This window comes from Saccostrea cucullata, unplaced genomic scaffold (genome assembly GCF_032062105.1).
Source record: "Saccostrea cucullata isolate Sc308-1 unplaced genomic scaffold, CSIRO_AGI_Scuc_v1 ctg421, whole genome shotgun sequence".
Taxonomy (NCBI): domain Eukaryota; kingdom Metazoa; phylum Mollusca; class Bivalvia; order Ostreida; family Ostreidae; genus Saccostrea; species Saccostrea cuccullata.
The window spans coordinates 93983-118698 of record NW_026922015.1 but is presented as its reverse complement, the minus strand read 5'-3'; the positions used below and the strand labels follow the sequence as shown (position 1 = coordinate 118698).

Here is a 24716-nt window from a genome sequence, read left to right as displayed (position 1 = left end):
TTTTTTAATTCATACACCATCTTATCAATTATTTCATGACTTGATTGTGCAGAAAATTGTTATGTCATTTAATATGCGATGGAAAATCCAGATTTTTGTCAAAGAAAGTTCGCCCACAAAAGCCTTTATCAATGTAAAACACATGCAGTGGGTTTCTTTCAAGATTTGAGACTGAACTACAAATCAAAGCATTTATATTGATCAATGAATCATTCACAGTCATTAAAGTACATGTATCATATAAATAAAGTACGAAATGGAACTCATTTGACCGGAAGTACACTCTTCATACAAAAAAGGCAAAAACAGTGACGGTCTATGTATCGAATCAATCACTTCTCTTTTTAAAGTGCGTTTTTATTTTACTTCAGCTTTCACCACAATTGTAATTATATCAAACGCATTAAGAAGCAGGTTTCCAAATGAGTGACTTCTTACAACTCGGATATTGATAGGCGACCTTGAGTGACCGAGTCGCCATTGTTTGCGAGCACTCGCTATCGCGGATATTTTACAGGTCCCCCGGCTTTTCAATCTTATGATACGATTGTCGCCTTTTTTCAACATGCTTTGACCAACAATTGACTGATTTTTCTTAATTAACGAAAAAAGCCAAATCGCTGATTTTGTCGAGTGATTTTAGTGCAAATTGTTTATTTTTAGTCTACAACGCTCATTGTTGTATTCATAAAATCGTGTAGAGAAATACATTGACACCGAATTGAATTTTATTTTAAAATTTTATGAATGAAATTATTGATTCCGTTCCGTTTTTGATTTTATCAAATGCACTTAACTTTTTATAGATACAACTTTTAAAACAAAGCGCGCCAGGTACAAAGATTTTTATTTGCAACAAAGACAGAATAGGAAATATTGGATAAGGAATATTAATAAAGTTTATTATCGTATCATATCTTTTCAATATCTTTTTCTCGTATTTGATTTTAAAAAAACACATAACGTTACATATTTTCATTTCCGGATTTAACTCGAGAATCCGTGTTTGCTCTGTTATCAAAATGTCTTGTTTTAATGGAATTTTGAGCTTGATTATACTATAGTACTCCTCGTTCGTTATTCTTATATTTCAATGTGGCATGAAACGGTTGTAAACGGGAATGGAGTTTGGGACTTTGGATTAGAAGTTAGAATATTAACAATAAAAGTCTTCTTATATGAATCATCATTTTATAGTTTCTCCAGAAAAAAACAGAGAATCCAAGTAAACTCAAAATAAAATTTGAACGATATTTAATTATTTATCATCTTAAAAATGTTTTTATTCTTGAAACATAAGAAACACAGACAATGAAGTTCAGGCTTATTTTGTTTTTGTCCACTACAAAACTCTTAGAGCAAAAATAAATTCCCCTTGTGCTTGTTTGAACTTTAATCTCGGCAATCGGTACTTTTAATTTTACAATTCCTTAATCTTCTTACAGTCAGCGGACGCTAATATTTTATCAATATTACAAATGTTAGAAATTAACACGTTCGATTCTTTCAGAATTCGACTTATCTAGAAGAGGTGCAAGTAATCTTCGAACGATTTATCTTTTAATCCTAGACAATACTTTCGTAATCTCCCTTAAGTTATTATCGAAGATAAGTCACTTCGTACGGGTATTGCACAAACAATCAGATTCTGCAAAGCTTTACAAAGCGGTAGCCCTTCATTTCGTTTATTCTGTATCGTCCAGATTTCTGACTTTAAGGATAACAATAGAATTTTCACTGTTAATTCCCTGTTTTTCTTTTCACTAGTTAACCCTTTACAGAGTTGACCTTCTTAAGCATGTTAAGGTGGTACTACCCAATTTTAGCCGAACACAGACAGACGATATTTTTTTAATTAGAGAGTCGAAATAGGGTTTTAAAAAAAATTAAAGGTATTCAATATTTTTTCAGGTGACCTGGCCTTTTTTGTGACAAGAAAGAAAAAAGGTAAATTGCGGATCCTGTATAAAGAATGTTTTATTTTAAAGGGATTCTTATATTTCGGGTTTCTTGGTTTATCTTTGGAAATTCGTCCTTGGCGGGGGGATTATCTTTTTGCACGCTAGTTTTCATAAAAGATAAAATAAATAAATTCATGAAGAAAAAAATGTAACGGTTTACTACTGGTAATATTTCACAGTTAATGACAGCGGGATACAATTTCTAAATGATAAAATGTTGAAAAGGTAACACTCCGATCGTCTCATTACAGAAATCTAATGCCTGGCGCGTGTTGTGTGTTATTCTAAGGATTCAGGTTGCTTTTTGTAAAAGATATAAATGGTGGAATAATAACACACATTTCTTGTAGCAAGTTCTAAACAGAGTTCGTCAATGGAATGTGATTATAAGAAATATTTTGCCATAATTTCGAATTAACTGTCTGCTCTCCACACTGAATAATGAATGACTTACAACATTAGCCTTTTTATTTAAATAAACCTTTGTCTGAAATTTCTTAAAATTTCATTTAGATAAAAACCTCTAAAGGTCTTTGAAAACAATGTCTTGAAATAATCGAACACATCTTTTCATGATAAGATAAATTTTGAGATCGACATAAAAAAAAAGAAAAAAGAAAAATAAAGAAAACGAAAAAGAAAAAAAATCGAATAAGTGATTTTAATTCATTGAATTCCCCCTGGGAAGAATCTTTTTAACATTTTATGGATCCTATTGAACTCCTATTATCGATATCCAATAAATTATAACATTCACACCTTTATCAACCATACGTATCTGTATACAAGGTCCCAAGCTCTACATCTACCTGCCGAGAGCTAATACCGGCCTCACCTGTAAAACACGCACCTGGGCAAATTCTTTCTCACCTCGCCACAAGTATTTAGTCAGCTCGATAACGGATCCCCAATACAAACGTCCCCCCAAATCTATACCCCCAATATAGAGGGATCCCAGTGAGTAAACATAGGACGAACTTGTTCATTATTACGATTACCGGCATGGCAAATATCAAATGTTTGTTTTAGATGTGTTTGATCGCTTGTATTGTATGTGCATAGTTTGAGTCCAATGATCTGGGTTGCTTGTCGTTTCTTTGAAAACACGATTTTTGCAGTGACACTCTTAAAGAAATGATGTAGATACTAGCTGGTAGTTCGAGTGGAATGTTTTCCAAACGTGCAAAGAATTAATGTGATTTATGTTGTGTAATTTTTGCTGGTAAAAGATTTTGTCTATAAATCCGCGGACACGAATATTTTTGCATTTAAATAAGACTAATTTTAAATCTTACGTAAGATCAGACACATAATTTGTCTTTGGCAAGACGTGGTATACCGGTATTCCGCATTTGGGTCCACCCACACTAAAATACAAAATAAAGCATAACTTAATAAATAAAATATATTCTGATTCTAAAAACAAACATATACTATCTTTCTTTCTTTTCTTTTGTATATCTCTCTTTCTCTCCTAGTGCTGCTCTTTCTTTTTTCGTTCTCTAGAGATATTTCTCTGAATTCTCTCGTTCTAGCTTCTCTCTTTCCTTTTGTTGTCCCCCCTCTCCCTCTCTCTCTCTCTGACACATTTCAACAGACTTAGCTCGGGACTCCGACAGAAAACCTTCGGACACCCTTGGTCACTAACATAAGTGTCATACTACGTACTGTGTCAATAATGAATGTTTACTCTGTCCCCCCGAAATATAAACCTCTTAGGTACGCATTTATCGATATCCCTATCGGAAATTTGGAGACGAGCTTTTTCTTAGCGCTCTTGTAATATATGGACATATCCAGTCTTTTACTTGTTTCATATAACCTTCTACCTATGTAAAATGCAGTCGTTTACCCTTCCACACAGCACATGTAATGTAATACTAGTTCCCTTCCATACGTAATATGTATGTAATATAATAGTCGTCCATCCTTCCACACATGTACATGTACATGTAAATGCATGTTATGTAAGTCTGAACTACATTTTGTAAAATCCCTGAAATCTGTAATAGTCTTTCACCTGATCCCACCTCTAATGTTTTATGGGTCCGTGTTTGCTCTGCTCCAAAGTTTGTATTGTTTAGTGGACTTCTGAGCTTTAATACTATAAATCTCCACTTTATATAATTAGCTGTAGTTTAAAATGGAAGAGAAAAAATGGATTTCTCCAAAATTCTATAATTGGGTCACTGTTACGCATAGAACAATTTTATTTCATTCTTTTAGATACCTTTTCATGTACCAGGTCGACTACCAGCGTCATAATAAATATTTCTAACAAAATATTCAACCATTAATCAAAATATACCTAAAAACGTTTATCTTAACAACTTACAAATCAAAGCACTTTTTTCATTGCATTTGAATATGTCAAACTTTGTTTGATAAACTAGCGGCAATGTTTATTTCCATGCCTTAGATATTCTTTCTTCAGAAGTATCGTATTTTAGCCTGACCCTGTGTTCGACATGACAAGCTTATAATTGAAATTAAATATTCCGGGTGGAGAGGTTGACCCTCTAGACTTTTATCATCAACGATATCTTCTAACTTCAATTTTAATTAAATCTGGATCCTTTTTTTTTTTGGAATTTATTTTTTCTAGGTCAGTTTTGGATCGATTGCGAATAAGCCATCAATTACTTTAAATTTAACCATTGATCCACTCTCTAGATGTAAGAAATAGTCCAACAGTTTAATTATATAGTCCCTACAACATTAAGAAAACTGAACTTCTCATTTTTCCTTTACAATATTCTCCAGTCTTTCTCTTGTTGCCGATGTACAATGAATAACGGATATAGAGAACATGCACACAATGAATTCCCCCCATAAATCGAAATTATATTATCATTCTCCATAGTTCTAAATTACATTGAAAACAGGACAGATAACGAATTACATTTACTACTAATTAGTATATTGTCCATAGCATTTCGATGTAAGCATACTTTATTGCATCTGTACGTTAATGGATGGCAATTTGATTCTGGAGAAGGTACCGTTGGGGTGATGACAGTTTTGGAATTAATAATATCACCTGCTGAAAACAAATATCAACCTGTTCTCAATCAAATTGAAGTCATTTGGTCGCCCCGATAGCTTCTTAAAATGGAATCCGATGCAATTTATGCAATAAAAAGTTTGGCGGTTTCGTTGTAACACCCTTTTTCATAATATTTTTCTATAAATTATATTTTTTTCTAACTAGTGTACATGTCATTTCTCATAAAATATAAAAAAAGATTTCCCCTATATTTCAGCCACCTTTCACCTAGGACCAATTAACAAGACAGATATACAGAGCAGTAATCGTTTAGTCTTTTTACGTCTTTTAAATTACGTATATGTATCCACAATGAGTTAACCCTATTAAAAATTTTATGCAGTAGGGTGGAATTAAATTTAACAGTGATGTATGTCTGTATTAAGCAGGGACACTTCCTCCTTTTTCAGTGAACTAGCTTGACATAAAACTCTGATCGTTTGATCACTGGTAAATTATTTTATCGCGGAGACTCATCCTTTTATGAGTGAACAAACAGTGATATCATTGCGCTGCTTCTTATTAAGGAGATAAGCGGTGGGGGAATATTGAATTCTTCGCTTGTCATCTTAAGTAGTACAAAGTCGATAGGTAATCCGTGGAAGTTGATTAAACTTTGAACATCGTTGGTGATCTATGAGAAAAACCGCGCTGACTATGTATACTATTAATAAGAGTAAAAAGAAGTTGAAAAGTTAACTTAGAAAGTTTTTTTTTCTTGAGAAAAGAAGCCCGGCTCATCACAGTTTATAAATACTAGGATAAGAAAATATCAGATTAATCTCGTTAGGATGACAAATTCTATATCATGCAATTTTCCCATGCAAAATCAAAAAAATGACGCCCGCGGGCTGACTAGTTGACGCGCTTGCGTGATTTCTTCATAAATCACTCCTACTAATCTTATTTCAGTAAAATCAATATAGATTATAAACCACCAAATCCCTATTAAAAAGCACGGTAATCTGTAAATTCCACTCAAATAAATTTCCCGTATTTTTTCAATTTACTGGTTCTTAGTAATTTAACTGGTTCGCACCTGATCATGTGTTTTACGCAGCGAAACATGAAATCATTTCACGTATACGTAGTGCTTGACGCGTCATTTAATTGAACTTCTTTTTTAAAATATCTTGGAGGTGTTTTACACAAACATTGGTTTAATTTATTTTTAGCTGTTCAGTTTTTTTTAACTGCTTTTACTTTCGTTTTCACTACATGTAAGTCATTTCGATCCCGTTGCTAATTAGCGAACTGACTTGTTAAGTCATACAGCAGATACTTCGGTAAGAAGACACAACTGGCTAAGCTTAAATTGCCCCCCCCCCCCCCCCGCTGAAATTAGAGGATACCAATTTCAGTCTGTCTGTATGTCCGTCCATCTGTAGTTCTGTCTGTCTGTAGCACTTTCACTTCCCAGCGATATCCCGTGAAGTCTGAGCTTTTGCAGTTAAATTTTACACAACACCTTATCTGGGATATGAAAGACCCCTCTTGATTTTGAGGTCAAAGGTCATTGTATTAAATTCAGAAATTCTTTCTGTTTTAAACACTTTTGTTTTCGTGCGATATCTCTATAAGTCATTGAGCTTTTGCAATTAAATTTTATACCAAAACTCCTTATGGCCATATATATGGTAAATTATTATTTTGAGGTTAAAAGGTCAAAGTCATAAATTCCTTCTGTGTGACTGTGTGTAAAACTCATATTTCCAGTCAATAACACACAACCCACCCCGATCTGCGCATGCTTTTCTTTTATCCGTAAGTAAGAGACACAGATTCTCTGAATTAGCTTATTTCTTTTAAACTGTGACCTGATGATCTAGGTTGTGGCAATCATATTTATGGATTCAAAGAATTATTATATTAGTCTGATTAATAATTTTATAGGTCTTAGTAAAGTTTGTTTTGTTTCAATTCTACTTTTTATAAATAAAAAATTAAGCCAAAATTCAGCTAGCTAAGTCAAATGAGGATAGATAAACTAAAATAAAAAAAAATTAGCCTATACAAAGCTTACATGTTACCTGTTTGAATGAACAATAAATGTTTGGGGTTTTTATAAGTTCTAAAATATACTAGAAAATGTATTGGGTATTTCAATAATCCTTTATTGGTATTCTATGTATACTGTTACATGTAAGGTATCGCAGGGACAAGGGTGTTTCCGATTTCTAAACACATAGCCAACAGTAATTCAACCGGCGGCATGATAAAATCTAACAGGGGTGATAGTGAAGCTTATTGGGCTCCGTTTTGTTAAAAATGTCATAATGTCCATGCATATCCCCCCCCCTAAAATTTTAAAGATCTGATAATGAGATTGCAGGTTTATAACTTCTTCAAATTATGTTACGTGAATTGGCACTTAAATTTTAAAATATACTTTCCGGTCTTTTGATTTTGAGACAAAAAATGCAAGAATCTGCATGTACCAACGCTTCTGTTCCTATGCGGAAAAAAATTTTAAGACGAGGTTTCAATTTTAGGGCAAAATCTGCTATTGATTAAAGATTTGTTGAAGGCATTTTTTTGAGTTCTCTCTGATTCTTTAAAACATTATCACAGAGAAGAAAAATCCACTGGCTGACTCTCTAAGCTTTTTTTAAAAGCTAAACTTGTTATGAAATAAATCACGTCAAATTCGGTCGCAGTAGTTAGCATGTTTATTCTAGAGTCGCAAAGAAAGGAGTTGATCCTTATGTCGCAGGTACGAATCCCATAAGTGGAGACCGGTCCTTCGGATGAGACCGTATAAACGAAGTCCCTTGCCATAGCAGGAGCTGGCACGAAAAAGACCTTTCATTGTGCAATGGCCCTACGTACCTAGTGTTGGTATAAATTTGCAGACGTCCATCGGCAGGAGGTGTCTTAGAAATATGAGTGAAAAACTGCTCAATAAACGATCAAGCAAACAAGCAAAGAGAAAATGTTAGAAAGGTCAGTACTTGTATGACAGACTCCAATGTAATTTGGACCTTTCTTTACCTAGTTATAAAAACGTAGGAATAGACTGATATATGTGCTGTAGTTAAACATGACTTTTGATCGTAAGATCAAAGATTTTCGTCGACATGTCGCGAACTTTCTTATTAAAGTTATAACTCACGATAGTGTATTGTGATCTTAAGGGGGTTTGACAGATCTTACTGAAGGTAAATACGAAATTGACTCTGTGTGTTTGTGCGTTTTTCTCTCGGCGATTTTCCGATCCTTGTAAAAACGATTATGGGGACATTTGGTCCAATAAATTGATTGGCTAATTGATTTACCACAGACACTTTAAATTCTCGTCCCAAGCAGCTCACGGAAGACGGAACCAATTTATTTTCAAAAAGACTTCTACTCGCAGCTTTATAGACCTGGACGAAACCTTAATATCTAAAGCTACAAAGAATATATTTTTGCTTATTGCAAGACGTATTTTCACCAAATCAATTTTTTTTTTTACAAAATTGTTCCAAGAATAATTATTTTTAATGTTTGATTTATATGCAGTAAGATGTATTTCATCTTTTCTAGGGGAACAAAATGTGTTTTCATTTATGGCTCTACATAAAAATTTCACGAAAATCTCTTGTTTGCTGCAGCATGTCCTTAAACAGACCATTGCAAAATATGAACAAGTCGGGTTATTCTAAATTCCTGGCTATAGAGTAATTATTGTGAGTTAATACATTAACTAGGCTAGGTTAATACACCCATTACTTGCAAAATGAGGGGGAAATGATTTAATAATAACTGTGTCAATCTAATGCATTAAGATTTCTTGACGTGACACGTTGAAAAAAAAAATCAGGATTCCATTATATATTGCATAGTCTTTTATCGCTCAATGTTCTGGCTAATAAATCTCATTTTACACTCAATATCCCATAATGTACCACAATGAGGCAAGCGGCTGATACGATGTCATAGCGTGAAAAGAGAAACGTACATGGCATTATTGAAACCGAACGGTCCCAAATAAAGATCTTTGTATACACCCTGGTAATCAAACTGAACGCGCCGCCGAGTACGAAGGTCGCGGAATATTCACTCTAGAAAAAAAAAACTTTGCATTTTATTGAGATTTTTATCGCGTCTTTGTTTGTTGTCTATCGTCATTTTATAATTCAAATTATTTTTTTTTCTTTTTTCCTTACATAAACAGGCGTAAAATTTGCCGGTTTGAACTGTACCTGCCGGCATTTATATAAAAACTAATTTCAAAGTCATGTCGCCTTCGACAATTATTTATTTTTTTTTCTTTCAAGCTCTTACTTTGATTTAAGGGGAGAATTGAAAAAAAGCGGGCGGTGTAATATTTTGATAGAGATCTCAATTTACCCAGTGTCAATGATTTTGACACAAGAAAATGGTGTTTAACCTATAATATGCCGATGATTAGATAAGATTTAAAATCCGATAATATCAAAAATCCTCAATATCTCTTAATTTTCTCAGATTTATACACCTTAAAAACGACTTTGGGTTAATACTATATATACCGTGGGAAAAGGCGTCATCCAAGTCAGGGCAAGATAAGGGCCTTTATAAGGTATATCTGGTAATCACCTTTAAATTCGTAATTTTTACCAAAATAATCAAAATTATTGATAAAATATTCAAAATCTTTATGTCTTTCTATCTTTAAAAACATTTGATCTTTCTGGTAAGTTTTTTAATACCTTCCGCTTGAAAAGGAGGATACATAATGATCGGAATGTCTCTCCGTCTGTACGTCCGTCTGTTATCCGCAATATACCACTGAATGATATTCAATGAGACCTTCACAGAAACTTTGTTACATCATGCCATTTTGCACTTCCTAATTTACTTCTCGATCAGACACAAATTTTGGATTCCCTATAGCAAAATATGTACACTGCCATTCTTTCTATAATATATTGAGGGTACCCATTTCTTATCCGCAACTCCTTCTATACCACTGTATAAAACAATGATACTTTAATAGATTCTTTTTACTGGTATTGTCATTATGTACATCCTATTTTACTTCTTAATCTGACACTTATTTCGAGTCTTCTAGGGCAAAGCATGGACTTTGCTATTATAACCATATACATGTAGGAGGAGGGCCTCATTTAGTGAGCTCATTGCTCACCGTACATGTACCTTTATTTAATTAGTATATTTTTATGTCATTCAGCTTTACAGCTCGGGTAATATTTTCTCGCACATTTTTAGCCGAATTTCATTTCAAAATCCTTTTTTTTATTGCAGAGGAACGTACACGCCTTAAAGGCAAACGCTAAATTTTGCATATTGTGCAGCTCGAAAACATGGCGTTCTGCTATGTAAGACTTCAATATAAGTTGCTTTGAAAACATATTGTTAGCAAAAATTTGTCCTGGATTTCAGACACAATCGATAAAATATGTCTTCAACAATTTTTTCCCTTTTATAAAAGTTTGCCCTTTAAAAATAATAAAATTGCAATAGTCATAAAACTGGAATTATAACGCTAAAGTTCAAGATCACAGACTGTGTTTCTTGTCGTTTTTAAAAGGGTACACTACATGCATGATGCCACTTTTCCTACTCTGCTTTCTGTTCTGCACATATTTTTTATTTGATAAAATGAAATATGTCAGGAAGGACGCTTACATTTACCCCCATTTTGCTAATTTATTCATTCTTTCTAGGTCAGACTTTCTTAGTTCAAAATGTCTAGTACCTAAGCATGTAATTTTTTGCCCTATATTTAAGTATAATATTAAATCAAGGTCATCTTTGGAATCAGTTTTGATTCGAGGTAAATACACACAGTGTACCCGATATTAAAATATTCATCGCGTCAATATACGAGGTTTTCCAACGTCATACATTTGTGAACTTTAAAAGTCTTGATTCTATTCACAAGGTCTTCGCAGAACTGCTGGGAAAGTAGTTTTCGTAGACATTAAGCGACCTCTTTAAACTTGAGTAGGTATTGAGAGTTAATTTTTTGAGTATATTGTATTAAACAAATTAAAAATCCGGGATCAAATATTAATGATCGGGTTCGGGATGAATAGAAGTCTTTTTCCTTTTGTCCGCGATATGTTGAGTCGGCAATTAAACGACTATAAACTTTGTTTGATCTCTGGTTCAATTTCATAAATTTTCGTCTGGTAGTTCTTATTGAACACTCTACCGCTTTTTCTATCCAATTTGAATATAACGTGTTATAGGCTGGATTCATAAAGTTTATATAAGATTGAGCAAAGGGATTTTTTTTTTTAGTTGAAAGTTGTCTCAATTCCGCGTTTAGAATTTTTTTATCTATTTTATAATATGTAGTCGAAAATAAGAAAGAAGCATCAAGCATATTAAAAAAACACTATTTTTCTTTTATATATCTCATAAACATTTTGACGTTTTTGGTTAAAATAATTTTTTAATATGCATAGTCACGGAAGTCTGTCTGTAACGCTTTCGTTTCCAAAGATGGACATAACAAATTTCATCAAGTGATAAAATTTCTTGGCTCAACCATTAAATTATTCCAATGACCTTGGAATTTCCTTTTATATATATCTCATAAACATTTTGTGTGTATTTTTTTTTATTTCCTATTTTGGTTAAAAATTTTATATCTTTTATTTTGTTTTATTTTTTAATTTTACATGTTATTTTTATATTTCTCCTTTATGTTCTTATTACATCTATTAGAACTGTTTGATAAAGGCTAAATAAATCAAACATCATGGATTGTGTAAAATTTTGAGAATACGAACATGAAAACATAAATATATACATGTATGTGACTTCACTTCTGCATATACTTCATAGCAGGTACAGCGTTTTGAATTCTGTTCTTTGAAGAATTAAATAAATACTTTTTTTTCTTTTTCTTTTTTTTTTTTTTACTAAATGATAGTATTCAGCATGTGAAATGAACAATTTATGAGGTTATAAAATCATCATTACAGTGTGATAAAAATTTTTTTTATACACATAATGAAGAATAAGCAATCAAATCTTTATATGCATATTGACATACATGTATTTTATTTGCTTCAGTATACATGTATACATTTAATAATTCTACAAATTCAGACAACTTTGCACATAAATGTAATTTGTCTTTCAAGAATTGAAAAACAGGAAAATCATCTTTGCATATAAATATAATGAAGAAAAAGACGAAAATTATCCTCATAGCAACAGTATATAGAATTTATTCTAACATTCTCTCTAACATACTAATATTATCATGGATCTTTCTATATTCGATCGTTTATCTTACATCTAAAGAAATGTGTCCTCGATTAAAAACTGGGATAGGAAAACATGATTCAATTTTATAAATTTCACGTTAATCATAAACCACATTTACGCAGTATAAAAATGTTCCCTTTTCTTGTACAAATGAAGAAAAAGTGCACGCAAAACTGCCAATAATTTGTATTCACAATTCATTCAAAAGAACATTTTCCTAATCCTGGTATCGAATTTCAATTCCATAACGGTTTTAAACTTTACACAAAAACTAAAGCGTCAATGTCTGCCCCTATCTGATTATAATCATTCATAATTGTAATATTTGTCAAACATGGCGAGTTTGTTGAACTCATTTACCGTTATGTCTACAAGGTTAAAATGACTTGGTACCTTTTTTTTCTTTTCTATCTTTCAGAGTTTTCTGCCCTCTGGTTCTGAACATTGACATCTTGCTTGAACGCAAAGCATTCAAAATTTTTCAATGCGTGGCCTGGATTTCTTTTTTCTTTTTGTTAAACTTTTATAAATACACAAAATATATGTGTTCTTTTTGTGGAATTTGCCTTTTGCCAGATTGGAGAACATTAAATAAATATATAAAGAGAGTAACCGCAACTTTTTTTAATCTGAATAATTGAAAATAACCACATTGTCTGAATAAATGTTTAAAGGAAATACCGCTGAAAACAAAATCTTTGTGTTCATGGTTAAAGAATCTGTTAAAAAATCAGAAAAGATTGGAATTAAATTTTTCCTTCAAATAAAAGTTGATTCCACGATCAAGACAAACAAACAACGCTTAGTGAAACCTCAATCTTTAAAGATTTTTGGTGGATTTCTGGGAGAATGACTCAGAAAATTGGAGACATTGTCTCTAGCATAATTCGTCTTCACAGTCTCGCGTGAAATCTCGCACCTACGTCACAATCTCGCGGCCGTGTGTTCACACTTCGAACCTATTGACCAGTAGATCGCCAATGCCCCATTCACTTCAAACACCCGGTAATCTTAAAGTCAAAGGCTGGTGTTTGTTGACAAACTTCAGAAAGAAATATTTTCATTTCTCACTTTCTGTAGATTAAATATTTACCGTCTTAAAAGCGACGAAGGTATTTCATGAGAAAATTCGGATATTTTTGTCTGGTTGGGTCTTTATGTAATTGTTTGAATTGCAATTACATTGTGTGTAATTTGTTTACTTAATTGATTAGCGATAAATTGATTTTAATCTCTAAATTCTATTAAAGATGTCGGGGCTCTTGTAAATCTTCGTACTTTCTCATCTAAATTCGATTTCCTCACCTTTTCGTATTTGCCGAAACGGTAGAAATTTCCCTTGCTTTGTAAAAAGTTAGAGACTTGTAAATCAATATTCAAAATTATTTTAAAGCATTCTTTAATTAAGTGGTTTTTTTTTTATTTTTTGATGAAAACGGACATATATGATAGAAGTATTTTTAACGTGCTCTTTTTAATTTCATTACCCTTTCCTTTTTCTGTTAAAATTGAATTCAATATAATAAAAACACAGCGTTTTACTTTAAATAGCTGCTTTTACATAAATTGTTCAAACTCAAGGTGCACATTATGTACGCATACATTACTTACCGAATGATGCAAGGAAATACATATATACATTCGAAAACATCGGATCCTAAGTGCAAAATGTATTTCATATAATTTGTTTTCTTCATGAAATTTAAAATGCCAGACTGCATAATCTTTTGTACTCAAAGGGCGTTCAAAAAAACCAAACGTAGCTGTTCAAAATCTGAAATATTTATCACCTTCAATTAAACAAATAAACTTAATACATATATATGTACCTGTTCAATTAAAGGAATTTTGTGAAATAACTTGTTTACTAGCTCCAGTGTCTATATTGCAGATTAAAGTCAAGTCGCCAAGACACTTTGAGCGAAAAGTACAGTCTTTTATTGCAAACTAATTAACCTTCATCTTCAATTACAAGGTATTAAATTCAACGAAGATTTCGCGTGATTAGAAAACAGTAATGCTATTTGTATACGTGATCGGCGTTTTTAATTAAACAATCGTTTGATAAACATGCAGGTATCGCATTTGGCGGGTCCATTTTTTCTCCACAATGGCGCCCTGTCTGCAAACCGCGGATGGAAAGGGCTGACCGACGGACGATTTCGGACAAAAGAAAATATGCCTTTAACAATGGACATGCTTTATAAATGATTAATCATACAAGGGTATTAATTTTCTCTATGCGTCATTAGATTTGTTAGCATTAAATTATAACGGCATTGTAATCATAGGTCAAACATTAAATTATAACGGCATTGTAATCATCGGTCAATCTCGGTGGTATATGCTTAAACGCATTCCACAATTAAAAGATAAAGCTAGAGTGAAACAAACAAGATTTTGCGAAATAAAGAGAAGTCGAAATATTTATTGTTTTAAATGCTTGAAGATCGAAAAAAAAATGTTTTTAAGGAGGCTGGGGATCAACAAATAATCAGATATAACTGAATTATTTTGATATGATATCTTGAACTGTCAACAATCATTTGGCAAAGAAAAATTTCATAAATTTTAGTTTTAAAATTTCATCTCTTTTGTGTAACTTTATATGGAGCTCTTCTTCTAAAGGAGATCGATATAGTCTAGAAATGACCACGACCACCCAGCCCTCTTAAGGTCAGACGACACGTTCCTCAAAAATATATAATTTTTCCTAAGAATTTTTCATTGAAGTTTAGGTACTTAAACAAGTTTCCTCACAAAAAATTAGTTATTATAAGGCATTTGGCCAAGATACCATAGGGTCATATTTCTTATATAACCCTTAAGGGTAATCTTCTAAATGGCCTATAACACAATTTTTGGTGTTTCTATATTTGAAAACATTTTGAAAACAGTGTAGCAATCTGAAGAGAATGACAAATATGAATATTTTTTTATATGATACCAAGAGATACAAAACATATATTTGAGGAACGTGTCGTCTGACCTTAAATACGCCATTGCAAGTTGGGTTGACCAACGCAGGCACGTCAAATTTCAGTAGAGATTTCACAAAAAGTCATGTAGAAGAAAAAAAAGAACATAGTCTTTTTATCCACTTAGTCATTTGCCGAAACGGAATTCCATGTTTTGCTGCTATATATTGCAGGTCCGCCTTTTGAATTCCATTCGTAATTAATTCACATCAAAGCTTTCAGGATTCGTCGTTAAAAGCCAGTGTTCTGTGTTTTTTGCGTGAGTAGTAATAAAAACACAGAAACGCAAACTTCTAAGAGGAACTAGTAGCTTGTAAAAACTTGTCTTCAATCCTGTTGATTAACTCAGTAAAATCCCATCTGAAATTATCTCATGTTCAAAAATAAAATGAGTTTTGAGACTGCAGATCAATGAATCCGTGATATTAACACTAATCTACCATATTCACAATCCATATAGAAAACAAAACTGTAGTTAAGATTTTTCACAATTTTATTTCAAAATTTAAAAGGAAGAAAAAAACATTCCATAAAATCATTCTTTCTACATATACATGTATTATTAAATAACTTATCGAGGTTTTGGACGGATTTCGATAAGGGTATAGATTGTTCACAATCTAGCAAATGATTGGTGATGCATGAAATGTCACGTGATGAAATGATGAGTTCGATTTGCTTTCTTATGTGACGTCATCACACATGTTCAGATACTTTGATTTCTGCAAAGATTCTATGAAACATATGATCGATGAATAACATTAGAAAGAAATTGAACAAAAATGAAAGTATAAAATCTACCGCTAATTATTAGTTAATTAACCACACTTTAACTTTGGACGGCGGTCGATAAGGTGTTGCACAGACAGACAGTCTGGCTATAATCCTATACTACGTAATAATAATGATAAATAAGCCTATTATTAATAAAATGTATGATATCTAGCTAAATCACTAATTATTGGGAAGTTGTTTAGATATCATTTCGATTTCTAAATGTCAAAAAAAAAATCCCCCACCCAAAAAAATCTGATTTCAGAAAATCAAACAAAGTGAGCGAAAGGTAATTTCTTGGGTGGGTGGGTGGGGTTTTGTGGACGGAAGATAAGAGACCAAAATAAGAAAAAGATAACGCACTCACAGAAAAAAATGTCAAAAAATCCACTGCAAACACAACTAACATATGCTATTCAACACGAAAACAATAAAAAAAAGTCAAACTTCAAAGTTTTTTTTTTTTTACATACATCACCAAGTTTCCCTAAATTCTTCAGACTTGCACAGCAAATCTCAAGTTCTTTCTGCTTGTTTTAGTGATAAAACAACCAAAAAACAAATAACTTTTTGAGGATTGTGAAAATATGAAATATAAATAAATAGATAAACCGGTAAGCGGGTGTTAAATAAATAGAATAATTTACAAAGCATTATATTAAGAATAAATTACCGAAAAAATTCTATATACAAATCACAGATTAATTTCAAATGGAAAAAAACGTAAGATCAAGTGAAAGGATAGGAAGGTAGTCTCCCTAGATGTTAAAATATTATATATTATTATTTTCTATAAATAGAATATAGATAAATAAATATCGAATATGTACTCCCGAATATAAGTTAATGCTAAGAACTACAAATTTTGTTTTAGAAACAAAGAAATAAATATCTGTATTAGTAGAAGCTATTTTGAGATCTAATTTGTTACATCTAAATTTCTAATACTCTGTACACACTTTGAATTCTATTTTTATCACAGCCGGATGAAGAGCCATACAGCGCCATCTGCCGGCAAACGACCTCCGTCACAGTTCCGCAGCTAATATCAGGATCGCCGTGAATAACATGCGATGAAAAATATAACGAAGTGTGATCATTGGTCAATTTGACGACAATGGGCATCTGTATCTTGGAATGTTTCAAAGATGTTATTCAAACACCATTACCTCAAACAAGATGTATGAAAAATCTACTCACATAATAAAAATCGACTGGGCCATCTTTAAAAAAAAATGTTTTTTGCACTTTCTCGACTAAAAATTACCCGACGCAAACTTTTTCATCAAAACTCCAGGAAACATTTTTTTTAATTCAGAATTTCTTCCATCCCATCAACAAATATTTTTATTCTCTTTTCCCCAATTTTTCCCTTTCTACAAATCAAATTTCTTATATCCTTAGTCGGGAGAGGACAAATAAACACCTTTTTTAAAAGATGTCCTTGTTACCAAAACATATTTACAAGGTGGGTTATTCTGAATAAATGGAGATATGCTGTAAAAAATGATCACTGTGATGTACAAAAATGTATGTACAATATATACATAAAAATCATCTAAAAATATACATAGGCAGTGTTGGTAGCACAACAAATAATTTACATATGAACACAATTATATAGCTCAGCTTGTAAAAAATTTTTCGAACACTTTGGCTTGCAAAACTTGATTGAACACGTAAACATTGCAATAAAAAAAAAATATACAATAATACAAATGTTTTGAGACCACACCCGTTGGACGGCGTAAACTCTTGTATATACACAAATAAATTTAATATTTATTAATATGGCGGTGTTCACAAATATTCTTCATATTTTTTAGCACTGTTAATGACTCATTGATAATGGCGTTAGTTTCAGAGAGTTCCTTTTGAAAGCGAACAAAACTTTCTGAACTTCCGTCCTGGCGTCTAATGTTCTTATAGGCTTGTTCAGCCATCTTTAAGAATTCTTTTTCCATGAGAGCGCATGTGCAGTTCTCTGGAAGTACTTCCTGTTGTTCTGTTAATCTTCTCCAGTTAAATTCACCTTCTGATCGGAACTGGTTTGCAAAATAATCTGGAAAAAGTAATTTTAGCATTTTTTATAAACTTTCAATAAACCCTTTGACAATTCAGTTATATGAGGTCATAAACAACTTCATTTAGATTAGTGTTTAGGGTTAGAGTCAAAAGAGGAATTTACCATTTCGTTGTCTTTTGAAACTGTCCCTGTCACTCTCGGAATCACAGTCACAGCTACAGCAATCCGAAGCCTTCCTCTTCCGCCCTTGACCTTTGATCTGAGACAAAAGTTGAAGGACGAGACGAGAGGTCGTTTGATCTTCGTAATCATCCTCAGTTACTTCCCTTCGTTGTTTACAAGGACTTCGTGACCTTTCTGACGAGTAGTAAAAGTCGTCCATATTTCCTATAAACGTTCAAATAAAAAAGGTTAGTTTTTCAACGCAAGTAATTTCAATTTTTTTTTCTTTGCAAAAAGCAAGTTCGAAAAATTAGATTTTTTTTTAAATTTGTAATCAACTGACCTGATTTTTTGCTCAAAGAGCATGCGTCAAAGTTGAGTTGTTTCCGTACACGCTCTGACTGCCTTTCATCAAATGTACCATTATCAACAGTATCTGACTGCCGACTGCGGAACAAGTCTTCCGAATGACTGGGACTAGGCGAGGATCTCCGAAAAGGTGATATGATGTCAGATCCGTAGGTTTGCTTTGTGGGAGTTTGTTCTACAGAGGAACTGTCTTTTTGAGATTTTAGGTCCGTGACAATAGTTCTAGGAACACAGTATACTATTTCGTCGTCCCCCGCCACATTGGGTCCTCGATCCACCACTTTATTGTCTATTCTCTGTTGTTTAGTCACTGATGGAGAGTATCTGAAGGCACTGTTAGAGCTAGATGGCGTTGCTGGCGATGCAGGAGGTGTTCGAGACTTTGTTTTTTCCGCCATCATCCAGTCTGAATTTTCTCCATAAAGTGCACATGAGGTTTTGCTACTTTTCGGAGATGGAATATAGTTTCTGATACTTGTCTCCATATTTTCTCTATAGTCCCGAGGGAATTTGAACAAATTCCCGTCTGTTTGTTTGAATGGTGATCGGATTTCTGGAAAACATCGCTCAACTTCGGAATCTTCCCGACTTCTTCCGGAAACCTGCCGGAGTTTTTGGAGATGGTCCATGAGTAGTGAGGAAATGTCTGAATAAGATTGCTTCGCTTCCATTTTGGGGGGTTATATTTACTGTATTTCTTTAATGCTGACTGTCAAGCTGGAAAAAAAGAAGGAATGCCAAATCGTGAGAAATTCTGTATGTTACGAGAGCATATTATGAAACGCTATTCATTGATTCCGGCCAAGCTTAAATGATTTGAAATTGCAATTCGAGTGGGGGTGAAAAGAATCTGAATTTTGATCATTTCAATATAAGTCGGATTATCAAGTCAACGAACGCCGATTATATTCCCCCTAAAAATTTTACATATCGCCGTCCAGGTTTCAATTTTCTATTGCATGTCTCCGTACCTTGGTTCTATTTATAGATTTAAAAACAATTATTGGTTCCCCTAGTTTTAACCCCACCCGACTAAATTAAATGACGTTTTATAATGTAACTCATTGTCCGCGCTAAGTGAAAGCTCTCTAATGTGTTGCACATCAATAGCAAAGTTGATGGCTTTCGATATTTAGTAACAAATTCGGTTAATGGTTTCATTGTGTTCTTTAATGTCCTCTAGAGTATAAACAGAATGCCGTCATAGGCGAAAATCTGCGTTGACAGGTTTGCTAATTATTCTATTATTTACACACGTATTGACAAACATTTAGGTGATCCTTAACCTAACAATGGACCAGGTCTTTTGGACCAATAAGTACGTTTTGTTTAATAGAGACTTCAAATGAAAGGTATCGAAAGTCGATATGTTGTCCCAATCTGCCTTACATTGTAACGACTGAGAAATTTATTCATTTTCCACATGCTCTATCGATGGGTTAAAGAAATATGTAAATATTTCTACCTAATTATTTCTAGACAGCTAAAATTGGGGATTTTCAAATTAGCCTGCCATCTTGAAAATTAATCAATTCATCCACGTAGGGCTAAAGGATACCCGATCCCGAAGGATATTCTACGGTTTTGGGTTTTGTAGATCAGATGTTTTATCGATGAATCAAAAGATTACCCGAATGGTTTATAACAATGAATGAAGATCCCTTACAATGGCAAACAATGGCTAGGCGTACACTTATCCGTAATTCAAATTGTGTCAAAATCGGATTAAAATTCGATATTTTTGTATGGAGTTTGGGGAAAGACAAAAAAAGCTTGTCATGAATAGCAGCCTAAGGTCTGTGTGTATAAAGGTTTATTAACTGAGATGATAAACTAATTAAATAATGAAGTCCTGAGTCACTGCCTGGAGTTCTACGTTTTTACTTCTTTTGTATACAAACATTTAAGAATTGATACATTTACCTAAAACGATACTTTTAAAGCTAATGCATTTTGTGAAAGAAAGAGTTTATGATCTTTCATTTTATTAAATGAACATTAAATGTGTTATGCTTCACTCTTTATCATTTGATCTCTTCTTATATACAACTTTGATTTATTTTTTTTATTTTTCACAATACATTCTGAAATTGTACTACGTTAGAAGGAAATTGTAAGAGAAAAATTGTCGTAAATTGACCACATTACTACAAATTTCGATGCATGGTTAGGTAAACTCTTTATTGGAAATTATTACGCCAATCATTTTTCCAAATATTTTCTCACGATCCAGGGAAAAATTAAATTGTTCGTTTCTGCCTCGTAATTCAATGTCGAAATAAATCTTACCATTTATAAACATAAAAACATCTACGTCTAATACTTCGAAAAGTTATGGTTATTAAGTCGTGGTATTTAGATAAATATTTCTTTACATTTGAATTAGTCACGTCAGCGCTTTATGTAACCATGAGCTCGGCAATCGTACCATTAACATTGATGAAAAAAGGTCGTATATAAAGAACGGGTTATTTAACGGGAAGATACCGTTAACTATGGTTAGATATCATACAAAGATGTGTAGAAACGAATGTAAATTGAAAAAGGGTTGAATGAATCTTGGGGTATTGTATCTCGTTTGGTGGTATTTTTCTTTTTAAACGACGATAAAAGCCCTTTTAAATGGTCTACTCAAACAAATCTGATCCATCTATCAAAAATAGGATAGATATGGAATAAAAATTGTTGTAATTGATTTCCTCTTCTGATAAGCATATCAATGAAAAGATAATGAAGATTTCTAAAGAATTTCATTTCAATTTGACGACTCTCCGATCTCTCTAGAATAAAAGCCACAGTCGGGTGTGTTTCATTGCGTTCTGTTAAAGTACATTCTTACTTTTAGATGGCGTCTTTGAGTATCCTTTGACGTCATCAAATTCTACCGTTTTCTCAGAATGACTTGCAGGAAATCAAAGCGAAAGATCTCAAAACTTTAAAAAGGGATCAAAAACAAATTAAGGGTTAAAATGAGCTTGATTATGCTTACCCCAAAATGCTTAAGAAAGAGCGTCATGTTTAATACAATATTTATATTCATCTAATCGCTGTAGCACTCCCGAGATTCTAGATCAGAGTTCAAATTGACATTCCTGGGTAATGTAGTTCTCTTGCTATTTATCTATTTATGAATGACTTAAGATCAATGTTCATATTGTGTCATAACTCCAAAGAACATTGATAAAAAAAACCGTCTCAACTTATCAGTGTTGGATTTCCCAAGTCCGCGTGTACATATTAAACATCGTATTTAAGCAGGACCAAAATTATGATTTTCAATCCCATTATTAATTCTAGACACTGATCCTAAAAATGGAAAATAAATTGTGTTTTTACTGTTTATTAATGCGTTGGTGTGACGTTGATTCTTGATTTACTGCCGATTAAAATGAGATTATGCTGAGCATGCAGTCCATGTCAAGCGTTCTGTGGACCTCTATTGAGACTGGAGCCGACCTCATAATAAAAGATAGAACCCTTCAGAGTTAAGTAGTTCCCGGAGAAGCGATAGATAATACAGTGTGAGAAAACAGTGATTTATGACCTCTAGCCTCATCTAACGGAGACAATCTCAAGAGCCCCGGATGATAAGGACAAGGTCTCGAGTGTGTTTACTAACATTATGGAATGTCATCAAATTATACTCCAGGGTGCTTAACGTTGATGATGAGTTATTGTCAGGGTGGGTCCGACGCTTGGGACTGGAATTATCTACGTCTACATGGATAAGAGTTGGAGCGATATTGTCGTGTCTATATTTGGTATACATCTTAATGAGATGTCGCGGGATTTCAATACGAGACTTTATTACTTTACTTTCTATATGCTGTAATTCAATCATAGCAAATTTATTACGTTCGGCTGGAGAAATGGAGGAAATTAATGGCTTTCGTTCGCCTATAGCGTCTGGAAATTCAATCTTTTTACCTTTTAATATTTTATCTTTGATTAGTTTTAGTTTTGTTATGTTGGGAATATTCTTATTTAAATCCATGCAATTTATTTTCAGAGATTTTTTATAGGGGGAAAACGGTTTATAGATGATTAATTATAATGTTTAATAGTCATTTAAAATTCGCCGCAAGGAAACACGAAATGGAAAAAAACAAGTTCAAACGAGGTATTTCAAAGCAATTACGTATCCCTACGTGTTAAAAAAGCAGTGGGCTTATAGAGTAATCGGATTCATCAATTAAAACCTATTGAAGAAAGTCTTTTAAATCACAGCGTCATTTATTAAGGATACGCTATCGATGCTTTATAAGTAATTATGCGCGGTTACGTCCAAGATTCAATCAAGTCAACTTGTTGAAACCTATTATACGCTAAAGAAAAAAAATGAAAGCGACAGTTTTTAATATGATTTCCTTAAGGGTATTTAAAAAAATGAAAACTCATTGAATTGATTTGCAAGGTCATGCGGTTTGGGTTTTCTTTTATTTTTGGCGTTGCAAAACAATTGGGACAGGGTGTACTTCACTTCAAGTACAGTTTTATTTGCAGTTTGAACACTCTGATATTTTTTTATGGTGTGTTACCGAAATCAATATGCAAGCAAATCGCACCCCGCGCAACCATAGGGCACAGGTACGGATAGTCTGTTCCCTGACAAACGATAAGAAAATAACGGGGGTTCGAATTTGAATATTGATTTAAAAGCTCGAGACACGGAATGGGTTTTTAGATAGGATTTACATATTCCTATAGCCCAACGATAAGATAACGTATTTAAAGAATGTAATTCGATATATAAGAACAGGGGACCCAAAGATAAGATAGAAATGTACCCAGGTCTTGTGGTTTTGGGAAATAAAGTTTGCATTTCAAAAAAATTTAAATAACATTATCTGTTCAAGATTGATAATGTCGTTTCGGAGAGTTTGATAATTGCCCGGTTTTTCATCCGAAGCCCGACAACGGGTACACGTATTAAATTATATACGCTCGTCACAGCGCGCGACTTAGGACGTCTATTAACCGTTTTTTATGTGTATTGGGTACCACTCGTTTATGATATATGATATGTATTACGCGTGTCTGGAAGCAGGTGCATAATTATTATTCAGGATTTTTTTTCTCCTATAAAGAAAAAAATATAATTTATTTATTACTTGTTTTGTAATGTGATTCGGCAAGATTCCTGTACATAACGGGGATATCATTTGATTATCTTGTCGCTGGATCTCATTCCAGATTTTATTTAGACGAACATCTGTATGCATATATATGAACCGAAAGATGTCGCGAGCGCAGCGCCTGGTACAATGCAGTGTGCTTCTGCATAAGACATTGCACAAAGATTGTGCATATTAGCTTCTGCAGTAAACGCCGTATTTCTTTATGTGTATTCAAATACAAACAAAAATATTATTCAAAATAACAATTGCAGTGGTAATTTTTTTTTTTCAATTTTACATTTATAAGATATAAATATATTCCTTGAAGCATAAACATATTTGTATATTTGTATTTAGCTGCAAAGTACATTGCAACAGATGATCAATTATTTAAAATAAAAGATTGAAATTAATGCATTTTGCCTTTCTTAAAATATTGTTTAGGTTTTAGCCCTTTAAAATTAAGAAATTGTGTGTCATTTGATTACCAATTTGATCAAATTGAAAATTATCAATTTTGCACTTCAAGTAAAATATTTCTTGATTAAATTATAATTACCTTTGAAATGGAACTTCATCTTGCATTCTTTGCAAAGAAAAACTCTTGTCAGCATAATAATTGTTTTAAATCCATTTCACGAATATAAGAATTCTCTTAATAAAAATCTCCTGTGAATGGGTGCGTGCCAACCTGGCGAATAACGGTACAGTGTCGCCCTGGTCCTTTAAAATGCTCAGTCGAGGTATATTTCGTGCACCGATACAAAACAACCGTTATGTACCTGGTAATAGGTAAATCCCACGTGGGTACACACAATCCGGGATTCAATCAACCGTATACAGCGGGTTCTAGCACTTACACACGTCCATCATCTCAGTAGAAACAATACACCAATCCCCGCCCACTTTGTCACGGGTGAACGCTTTCTATTAGTCGATAAGGAAGCGTTTGTTACTAGGGACCGCCCTTTTCGCATATTGATTAAGATAAATTCAGCCCTGTCGAAGAACTATTTTTGATCTATTTACATTTTGAAATTTAAGTAAGCCTTGATCAAATAAAGTTTGAAGAGA

The 24716-nt window shown here is 33.0% G+C and overlaps 1 protein-coding gene across 1 annotated transcript; it reads right to left on the bottom strand.

The window, feature by feature from the left end:
• Positions 1 to 15669: 15669 nt before the first annotated feature.
• On the bottom strand, positions 15670 to 24427 carry LOC134261065 (uncharacterized). The gene is made up of 4 exons (XM_062743542.1): positions 24202 to 24427; positions 18500 to 19242; positions 18157 to 18381; positions 15670 to 18030 (listed from the first exon to the last, which is right to left on the bottom strand). The coding sequence occupies exons 2-4, from the start codon at positions 19194 to 19196 to the stop codon at positions 17744 to 17746; spliced, it is 1209 nt and encodes a 402-aa protein (XP_062599526.1). The 5' UTR covers positions 19197 to 19242; positions 24202 to 24427; the 3' UTR covers positions 15670 to 17743.
• Positions 24428 to 24716: the final 289 nt, after the last annotated feature.

Bases quoted from the DNA above. Each gene is read 5' to 3' on its own strand.
- LOC134261065 (XM_062743542.1), bottom strand. From the start codon at position 19,196: ATGGAAGCGAAGCAATCTTATTCAGACATTTCCTCACTACTCATGGAC. The intron at 18,382-18,499 runs GTCAGTTGATTA...GAACGTTTATAG, and splicing joins CTCTTTGAGCAAAAAATCAG to GAAATATGGACGACTTTTAC. The intron at 18,031-18,156 runs GTAAATTCCTCT...TACTTTTTCCAG, and splicing joins TTTCAAAAGACAACGAAATG to ATTATTTTGCAAACCAGTTC.